The 10,547-nt window shown below is 39.4% G+C and overlaps 1 protein-coding gene across 2 annotated transcripts in view; it reads left to right on the forward strand.

The window, feature by feature from the left end:
- The window catches only part of kirrel1b (kirre like nephrin family adhesion molecule 1b), a 78,169-nt gene extending 73,587 nt beyond the window's left edge, over positions 1-4,582 (forward strand). For both annotated transcript variants that reach the window (XM_005918084.3, XM_005918085.3), the window contains exon 15: positions 302-4,582. In XM_005918084.3, the coding sequence (XP_005918146.1) occupies positions 302-967 (666 nt within the window). In that variant the 3' untranslated portion in view covers positions 968-4,582. The remainder of the gene's footprint in view (positions 1-301) is intronic.
- Positions 4,583-10,547: the final 5,965 nt, after the last annotated feature.

A 10,547-nucleotide genomic window follows, 5' to 3' on the forward strand; every position in this document is an offset into this window, starting at 1 on the left:
GTCTATAAAAAGCATTAATGCCTTACTAAGAATAGATTATATTTAAAAGACGCATACATGTCTTAAACCTGGATAATATACCATTGGCCAGCAGATGAGGGGTGGGGGTTGGGGGTAGGGTGACTCCAATGGATTCAAAGAAAAATCTAAGCTGGCTTTTTTATACTCTATACAAAAGAGACAGTTTTTGTAATAGAAACAAAGTGTAAACTAAGCTAACACAAGCACAGAACAGATCGTATATGAAGAGAGAGAAATATTAGGATTTACTGAAAAATCTATATTCTTTTTCTGATCACAGGATCCAACCAATGGCTACTACAATGTCCGTGCTACAACCCATGACGAGGCGCGCCCCCAGTCCCGGGTCGTCCACTACCAGGGAGAGTTTCGCTCTCCAAACCCAAGCAGCGGACCAGCAGGAGCAACTTCCAGCGGACCCTCTGCGTCTGCCAGCGGTGCAGTTCCCCCCAGTGCGGTGCCGGGCTCAAGAGCTGGCTGCTACGACCCCCGCCCACCATCCAGGATGTCCCATTCTACTTATGCCCAATTCAACACATTCTCCAGGGCAGCACAAAGCCAGCAAGCCCCTGCTAATCCAGCTCTTCAGTCACCCGGAGAATACCCTGGAGACTGTGGCCTGCTGGACAGCACCACCCAACTGGCTTATGACAACTACGGATACCCTTCCCAGTATCCCAGCTACCGCATGGGCTTTGCTCCACCCATAGAGGAAGGGCCAGCCTATGAGATGTACCCAACGGGACAAGGGACAGGGCCAGGGCCAGGTCCAGGACCGGGGCCAGGACCAGGACCAGGACCAGGACCTGGACCAGGACCAGGACCAGGACCACAAAGTCCTGAAACAGGGCTGGGAAAGTATGGAAGCTCCACTCGCTTCTCATACTCATCTCCACCTTCTGACTATTCGCAGAGACACACACAACGGATGCAGACTCATGTGTGAGAAAGTGGTATACAAGCTTTTTGGATTTGCTTTTTACAGGAGCAGTACTTATTACACAGAAACATAAAAAAAAATCTTTGAAATTTTCAAAAAATGCCCTCATATCTATACATAAACACCTAAGAATCTGTTTTCTGTTTTCATCCTAACCACTGCATGGTATTCGGCTAATTTTCTGAGTTGATAAAACACCCAGCAGTTAGCAGCATCGCATATTGTACGGTTCACAGCAATACATGCAACACATGCACAGCGATATTCATACACATCTAAGAAGATCTTCTGTCTGCAATGTTTATGCTCCAATAAAAACAACAGCGAGAGCCACAATCAAGAGAAAACAGACAAAAAGACAAGAAGAGCACTTTGAAGACACGATGAAGAAGAGGAGCTTAGGGGATGCCGAGTGATCCTTTCTCTTCCAGCAATTCTCATCTTGCTCTTGGACCGTTTTCTTCCATCACATGGTCCTGCCGCCCCATCTCTGTAAATAACCGCACATGGAGATTAGGGTCATTTTAAAGATGTTTCCTTGTACAAAACTATACATTGTGATGCAGTACATTGACCTACAGCAAACCCCTCTGCTAGTCACACGTTTTACATTTAGTGACTCTAACAAATTGCAGAACACACACGTGCAGACACACACACACACACAGATCTCTACAAGCCTATTTGTTTCTATGTATTGCATCAATGGGGCAGCTTGGACTAATAGTATATGTGGCACTTTTTGACTCCCCTTTCCTCACTAAAACTCACCCAATTGCCATTCCTTACAAGATCTACCTTGATTTAAATGGGACAAAGCTTCTTAAGGTGAGTGACCAGAGTGCCAGTGCTTATGTGCCAACACATACGAACTATTAAGACGTGTCTTCTTTTTGTAAAGCGTGGACAATGAGGTGCTCTGGATGATGAGATTTTGTACATGCCACATCTAAGATGACCGGAGCGGTAGCAAGCGTTTCTATGCTCCTTCACCCCATCTTTCATTTTTATCATCATGATGCATTTCTATACATTTCACTCAAGGTCAATGCTATAAATGGTTTTTGTGAAACGAGGTGGGAGTGCTTTTTCATTAAATGAATTTCTGCAATTTGTACAAAAAGATACCTCCCCTGTCCTCAGTGTCAAAAACGTATGTGTTTCTATCACTTGCACAGTAGAATAGATTTTTTTTCCATATTTATACGGAACGGTATTGAAAAAAAAATAATAACGGCATTCAGAAACATTTTATAGTATTTTTATAAGGAGTTGTGGACCAAAGGTTCAGCATTTTGGGTGACACTCACTTTTTAATGTGTATGTGGCATCGTATTGGAAACGTTCCTTTACAAAGAGATGGATGGTGTTTTTAAAGTGGATGTTGTAGACTTAAATTAGAAAAAACATGAAGAGCTTCACTTCAGAATGATGAATATCCAGCAAAGGCAAATGTCTTTAATGGATATCTTTGTTTGGTGTGAAGCTCTTTCTTTGACTTCCAGTCTTCTGACTGGACTGCCTTTTTCAAATGTTGACGACATTCAATTGAAATGGATGGAGAAGCAGCAGCTGCTCAGGTTGAGCTGTGCTGTAAACTTTGCAAGCAAAGAGAAGGTTCAAACATATCAAAGTGAAAGTACAGAGGATTCTATCTAGCTCATATGGTACTTTGTACATTTTGAAGTATGTGTAAGTATGCTGGTTTCCTCACTGCAGCAGGAATTTGGTGGTATGTTATGTCCGAGATTTTTCCCATTATGTTGTGTCAGCTTTTGATGCATGTGATTGACCTTTAACCCCTATGATCAGCATTTAAAACGTTGCTCCTCTAAAGTAATGTCACTGAATAGCTGTTTGGCCATTTGCAATGATTATCACACTAATGTTGTTACAATTTGCACACTTTGTTACTGAGATTTGGTTGGATTGCTTCACCGTATAACTTCAAAACTTCACCTTCTGGTGACGTGTTTGTTGATTAGATGCAGCAGCATCAGTCTTCACTATATACTGACCTTTAGCTTATAAGGTTCATCGGCTGATCTCCAGTTTTATTGCTCACAAAAGATTAAGACAGTTCACATTTTTAGCAACTCTTGGGAATTGTACCTTTTCCTAAGAGCACATACTGTACTGTGTATACTTTACTGGACAGACACAGTTACGAGAGAGCAGAAGCAATAAAGTTTCACCCACTTGTACCTTTATTCTACAGCAGTTAAAATCTGAGAACAGATAATAGTGGTGTTTTAAAATAAGACCCCAGGCTGCAAAGGGAAGCCTGAAATCTCAGCACCTCCAGAGGTAATCATTGCGTGTATCAGCCGCCCTATCAACCCCTCTCGGTATATTATGGTAATTGTGTGCTAAGGGGCTGTAAAAAATGTATTTATTGCCTCTGTTTTGAATAAACACAGAGAAATGAAACCACAGACACACCGTTTCTGATTAGAACATCAGATTGAACCTTGTAGCTCCAAGGTCACTATATAAACCTTTTCAGAGAAAAGAATGGCAGGTGGAGCAGCCTTTTAAATTTATATGGTTATCACAGCCTTGGTATTGCATACTATTACCTCTTTACAACCTTTTACAGAGTTGTAGCTGCGCAGTATTTTGCATCTGACATACAATGTCGTTATGACCTTGTGTAGAAGGAGTACATTTGACACAGAGGAGGTACTGAGGCCAACAAATACATGGCCAGGCCATCCAGGTACTTAGTTTTTGCCTCTTTACTGTTTACGGTTTGTTGACAGTGGGGACATATGAATATGTAAAAGACACCACAGATGCCAAAAATGCAGACCATGTGTTTAGATTTGGTTCAGCAACGAAAAGATGTGTGATTTGGAAGAGACGAGGTGTTTACCCCACTGGGTTGTTATTTTATGTCCTTTTCCCCCCTTTTCCATATGTACCTGTCACTGCAATGTGTACTGATGCTCTTATGTAGAAGGAGTACTCTACTCTCTCCCCCATGTCATATTAATTGCCACCTACAAGCTTCCAAATTTAGAGGATGAACCTGCCTTTTCATGGAAAAAAAAAAATCATCGCAGCATAGCTTTCTTCCAAGATTACAACATATGGGGTCGATATATCTATCTTGCTTGCATAAATGTTTGTATGTCGGGTGTCTTTTTTAGAGACTATATAGCTTCATGAGCTCATGACATTCATCCATTGTTAAATTATTCCATAATCATGTTTCTTTTCAAGAAAATCAGTATTTTATTTTTTTTCTATTACTTTATAGTGATTCATCACCACTGTAGTTGAAAGCGTGTGATTTAACTTTTAAAGACAGTACTTTATTTTATGTTGTATGCATCAGATAGCCGGGTTCTAATTAATCAACCCAGTGAAAAGTGAGAAGGGTTTTGTGCATCCGTGGCCAAAACGACTGCCCAGCCAGGCCACAAATAGCCAAAATTCTGCCTCAACTAGGCCAACGCAGGCTATATTCAGGCCAGACCAACAGCTAACTGCTCCGTTCCATGCTGTGCTGTGCTGTGACAGGCCCGGCCAACAGTGACTGAAGTGGCTCGGTGTCCATTTTTACCTTTTGGAGTTTCCAGTGAGTGCCAGAAGACTGTGCAAAAAATGAACTGAGCAGAAAAACAAATGCAACAGCCATTTGTGTTTATTGTGTTTATGTAAGTTCATATGTGATTGTGAGTGTGTGTGTGGGAGTGCGTGTGTTTTGGCTACATGTAACCCAAGTGTGTTTTCATATCATCTGAAATATGTGGGAACCACTGGGCTTTAAAAATTAGGGTTTGACTGATATTTTCAGCAAATATAATAGCGATCAAACAGTTGTGTTGTCACCTGCTGGCATGATGGAGATCACTCCTGACCACAGCTAGGCTACACAAAGAAAATGTAATATTTAACAGTTAAATGAATATTTGAAAATATTTTTTGCAACCCTACTACTGCATAATACTGTGTATACTCTGTGATCTAGTTTATATCCAACCTCATCTGAGATCAAAATGGTACTGGTATTCAAAGGTGATGTGCTTTAGTTGTTTCATTAACCTGTAATAGTGTCATAATTTAATCACCGATGGCAGATTAAAAATTTTCAGTCCATGCACAAAGTTCAAATGAAAGCTAATCCTATGAGAAATAAACCTTCTGTGTTAAATGACAATGACACAAAGGGACACAGAGCAGTACAGTACACAGCAAATAACTTTGGGTGAAGGAAGAAGTCAGTTTGTGTAGAAGTCTATGGAGAAATAGCCCCAACACATTATCTATGACTTCAATTAACACTTTGCTGATGACTTTATCGGCTCTGTCAATCATTCCAACTCTTACTAACACAACATGATGTTCACTTTATAAGTTATGGTCTCAGAGTAGAGTATGTTTTCTAAGGCAGGCCTTCCTGACTTTCAAGCTGCAGCATCCTTTGATTTTGCTGCCAGATTCACTTCTGCTCATGACGTCGGGACCCCAAGAAGTTGACTGAGAAAACACTCAAAGCTGTCAAAGCAAGTCACAGTTGATAAAACCATTTCCCATATGCAATATTTAATGAAGAGCAGTGAATGGAGCTCATCAGCAAAAATAATTGTCAACATCTGCTTCTGGACAAAAAAAGACCACATTTTATTCTAGTGTTCACTCACACAGTATCATTCAGAATTAACGTGAAACACAAATAAAACTCTGTTAATGGATGTTGATTGGCCAAAAAACGATTTACCACAGGAAATCCTATTATTGCAACACACTTTCAAAGTATTGTTAAGTCAAAACAGAAAGGCGCACAACTTTGTTACATTTGGTTGCTTACATTAAATTTTAAAAAGTGTAAACTCCTGTAACTGAATTGAATAGCCGAGAATTCTGAGTGGCCTTGAGCGAACAATATCATCATTTAACCTCACATAACGTGCCCTGTTAGAATAGGAAGGGTTAATTTTCAGGCGCTTCGATTGGTGCTAAAATTTTAAGTATTCTAAAACGCTTCAAAATGTGTATTTTGACCTTCTTAATACTTACAAAGTTCCATGTAAACAATGTATATGTGGCACTTTGGGAAAAATGAACAGTGCTCTTTGTGACCTTTCAAACAATATATCAGTCAAACCCTAGTGAAAAGCTGAACAGCTGGTAAAACAGACTGAAGGAGACGTGGCATATAGCCTATGGAAACGAGGAAGAAGCTGAACTGGTCCACTTGTCCCTCATCCAGCTGCTGAGCTTGTCTGTTCTCTGAAACAGCTGCACGAGCGAACAAGATTAACTGATGTTCTGCTTGATATCTTAAAGCATATGATGACAATGATCGGTACAGTGAAATGAAGGTGTACACTGCGACAAAAGAGGGACAGCCTGTGTGCTTAAATAAGCATATATTCTCCATAATCCTCTTTTTTGTTTTTTTAAATATCCCTATATATTGTTCACATGTGTATTATGTTCTTGTTGGGTTCTTTGTTTATCCTTTTGTCAAGAAAAGAAACTGTAAACATGTAAGCAAAACATACAAGATATTATTGAAATGTTCTTTTATTTTCATGGTTTTTGTTTATTTCAGTTTTTCTTTCAAATTCTATGTAATTATTTTTTCACAGTATTAAAAAAAATAAAATAAAAGAAGACACGGTTTCATAAGAACATTGGTAAAAGCTCCTTTTATTTATGCTACCAAAACCCAATTTTCAGAGAGCTTATTTTATAAAATTATATTTTGTTCATTTTGTAAATGAGACTCCGGGATGGGGCTAAAAATACTTTAAATGTAGTTTGTGCACCTTGTGTGCTGTTGTTTATTTAGGTCATACTCACACTGGCAGTATACAGCACTCAAACAGTTGTTTTGACAGTTTCTCATGTCAAGCAGACTGGAGTGAAAAGTAAGTAAGTGTGTCTATGTATAGCACACAAGCAAGAGTGATAGTGTTTACCTGAGTGCGAGGGAGACAGTGGAGCACAGTGCACAAAGCCAAAACAAACATCTGCTGAGTCTTAGTCACTCCTCTCATTTAAAACTCATTTCGGGGTGTCTCCTGAAATGAGTCTTCCCTTCCTCTTCCCTTGCTTCATTTTGTCATTCTGTGTATCTCCTCTCCCTGATTCTCATTATCGTTTTAAATCTTCTCTCTCCCTCTTGCAGTTTAGATCTCCCTCCATTCCTTTCAGTGTCTGTTTTTCTCTCCATTTGCTTCGACTTGTCACTCCTTCTCACAGATAATATTCTTCTAATTTTCTCTCAACACCTTTCCTTTCACCTGACATTAGTCCTCCTCTGCTCTCCTCTTTCTCTCTCCTCAAACCATCTTGTCCCTTTCTCATCTCTCTAGCATCCTTTGATCTCCTGCTCTTTCACCTGTCCTCTTTCATTTTCATCCTACCACTATGCCATCGCCCTGCCTCTTTTTCAGATTTTGCTATAGCTTCAGTTCTCCTTTCATATCTGCTGTTTTATCCTCTTTATCCTTATCTGCCATCTCTCTTAATTACTTCTTAATTTTCCTCTAAGTCTCACAAGTCTAGTCTTTATCAGTTTTTCAACTCTTACATCTCGTCTTATACTTATCAGTCCTTCTTTAAATCTCCTTTCTCATCCACCTATGTCTCATTTTTTCTCTTCAGCGGCATCTTCACTATTTGTTCCACTAATGACAAGAAAAATGAGTGAAGTGTTGGCAGAGAAAAAAAGCAAAGCTCTGTCAGGGTAAAGGCAGACAAGGACAGGAGACAGACAGAGCATTAAAGCTCTCCTTTGCTTAGTATGTACTATGATTATTGCCTGTTCTCCTCTACCGTTTTCATTGAGGAATAATGTCTGGAATAACCTTCAGCATTGCACTCCCGACTCCAGTGTGGACCCCCCTTCACTCCTCCCTCACCAGCACTTCCATTTTATCCTCTTGTTCCCATTCGAAGCGACCGTTGTATGGATTATGGCCCCTCTCATGCTTGGCACCGCACTCACTGCTTGAGATATATTATCATATTAGTGGCGAATGATGTAATGCATTTCAAGACATTTGTCCTTCGCACACCCTCTGTCCCTTCGCAGATGATGTCACGGGCTTTGTGTCTGGAGGCAGAGAAGTTGTCAAGTGCACTCTGGGTTTTCGCTTGGTGCTGTCGCCATCTAGTGGCACTAGAGCCGATTGCGGTGGTGAGTGAAGAGGAAGGCATGGGGAGTAAATTAGGATGTGGGCAATTATTTATTACTGAAGCAGAGGATAATGTGACTCATAATGGATGTCCTTGGTGTGACTGTACTAATGTGGTCTGTTGGGCCAGGGACAGAAGGGAAGAGACAGACACTTTGGATGTGAGTTGATTACAAATTAGAGTTTGACCGACTGGTTTTGGAGCCTCCTGCCAATGACTTGTTGATAGCACACATGTTAGTCCAATAATCAAGATGTTTTAAATTCATTTCCATATATAAAAATATATTTGGTTTTCAATTTAAACCAAAACAATGTATACATAGCATTTCCCACTACATAAAGAAGTCTATGAGAAACTGACCCTAACGCAACCTTGATTTATAGTCTCAGTTAAAACGTTCCTAATGAGTTTACTGGGCTGAGTTCTATGTAAGAGAGCATTATGTTCATTTTGTAAATTATGGTCCCATTTAGAGTAAATTAAACATTAAAGAAGGCTATGCTTACATTTGTGGCTACTTATGTGACTGATAAATCCTTACTGTGTGAGCACGGAGTGTCTTATATATCCCCAGCATATCTATCCATTGTCATATTTGGTTTCAAGGGACCACTGAAGGGCCAGAATGACGAAAATATCAAAGCTTCAAATTTCATTCTTTCAGCCTGTATTCTGTTTTTTTCCCCTTTGGTGAAACATTTCCCAAATTTAAACGTATTTTGTGGTAATTTGATTTAAAAGGTTCATTAAACAACATGCAACATGTTAGAATAAAGAGTAAAGGGAGGCTTAATCTGATGGCTTTGTTCTATTTTCCAGAATTTTGCTTCAGGTTAAAAGATTTTAAACTGGGCTCGAGACAAAGTTTTAAGATCAAGGACTCACCTCGTTGCCCTTGGCTTTACAAGCTGGTATAGTGGTTCATTTGTGAATATTCCCAAATAAATGCAAATGGTTCATTAATTTAACACAAAATAGATAAATAAATAAATAAAATCTGCTCCACAGTCAGTAAGCCTGGAGCATTGGACAGCTAAGGGCTGTTGCCCAATTTGCTCCTTTGTTAATTCAGCCTTGACGTAATCCCAACACTGCATCCGTCCTGTGTTATGTCAAAACTGTTCTGCACCGGCTTTTACTCATTAAGCAGTAAATCCTGAGTTTTGTCACCTGGCTCTGAATTATTAACGCGTGGATGAAGGTGCACGATGCATGCAAAGAGCAGTGGGTGAAGCTCAGGCAATTTTATTTCACTCCAATGACCTTGTTTAAATTTTTATGTGTGCTGTTTTGCTACCATCTACATAATGCAGAGGTGGAACAAATTTATATCGATTTCTTTTCTGAGTTAAAAAAAGATAATCCTTTTTGGAATATAATTACTCTCCACAGGTTGTTTCCTGCCTAATCTCAAGTAAAATAAAGTAAGAATTAGCAAGAAAAGTAAGAAAAAAGGTAAGTAAAAAAGAGCAGGACAAGCACACATTAAAAAAAGGATCTTCAATCACTGCATTTAGCTGACGCTCCCTCTCAGTGAAGAATATTATTAGCATTACAAGGTGAAATACAATATCAAATAATTAAAATATGGAGTAAATCAGACACAAATATATTAAGTGGATCAAAATGAAGACTTGTAGCTTCATATAAATCGCTGTTGTGTTGCAGAAGCAGATATATACTGTACATAACATAAGAACACAATTTATCAGGATTTAGATAATGATCCAAGCTGCATCGTCTCCCTGTTTGAATATGGATTATTTCAGTCTTGGTCTAACAATCCCTGGCTCATTAGTGAAAACTGATGGCAGTCTCTCCTTCCTCTGTGCAAATTATGCTAAAGCCTCCTCTTTCACAGAGCATTTAAAAATGCAGAGATGCATCGAATCAAGCTATAAACTGACCACTACGCCAAAGCCTGGATTTCATTTTCCATTGATTTCAGTTTTATTAGGCCTTTATCTGAACTACTTCCTTAAAAATCATATGAAAAGACAGAAAACCACTTTACACATGTAAAACATTTAAACTGGGCAGATCCGAACACTGTTCTTCTTTTCGATGGAAAGCTTCATGCTGGCATTGCTACCTGCAATGACGAATCAAGAGATTTGTTCTTAGGCTTCGTGGGTATGAGGTCTGTGGATTGAGGATTGGGAAAGATTATGACTGGCTCGTAAGTCATCAAAATGCAGATAATGCATCACAACAAAAGCTGTGATTGTTTGTTTGATATCACTGGTTTCTTTTCACTCAGTTCTCATTGTTAATCAGAGCAAAGAGATTCACAGTGGAGTTCTCAAAGGAAAGCCTTTATGCACTGTAAACACTGTCAGATGCTATGATATCCAAAAGTACATAAAATGAGAAACCAGAGCTAACATTAAACCAAGGCAGCTTTTTAATCTGCTTCACATGAATTTAG

The sequence above is a fragment of the Haplochromis burtoni genome, unplaced genomic scaffold (assembly GCF_018398535.1).
Source record: "Haplochromis burtoni strain Fernald_Lab_line unplaced genomic scaffold, NCSU_Asbu1 Contig_27, whole genome shotgun sequence".
NCBI classification, from domain to species: Eukaryota; Metazoa; Chordata; class Actinopteri; order Cichliformes; family Cichlidae; genus Haplochromis; species Haplochromis burtoni.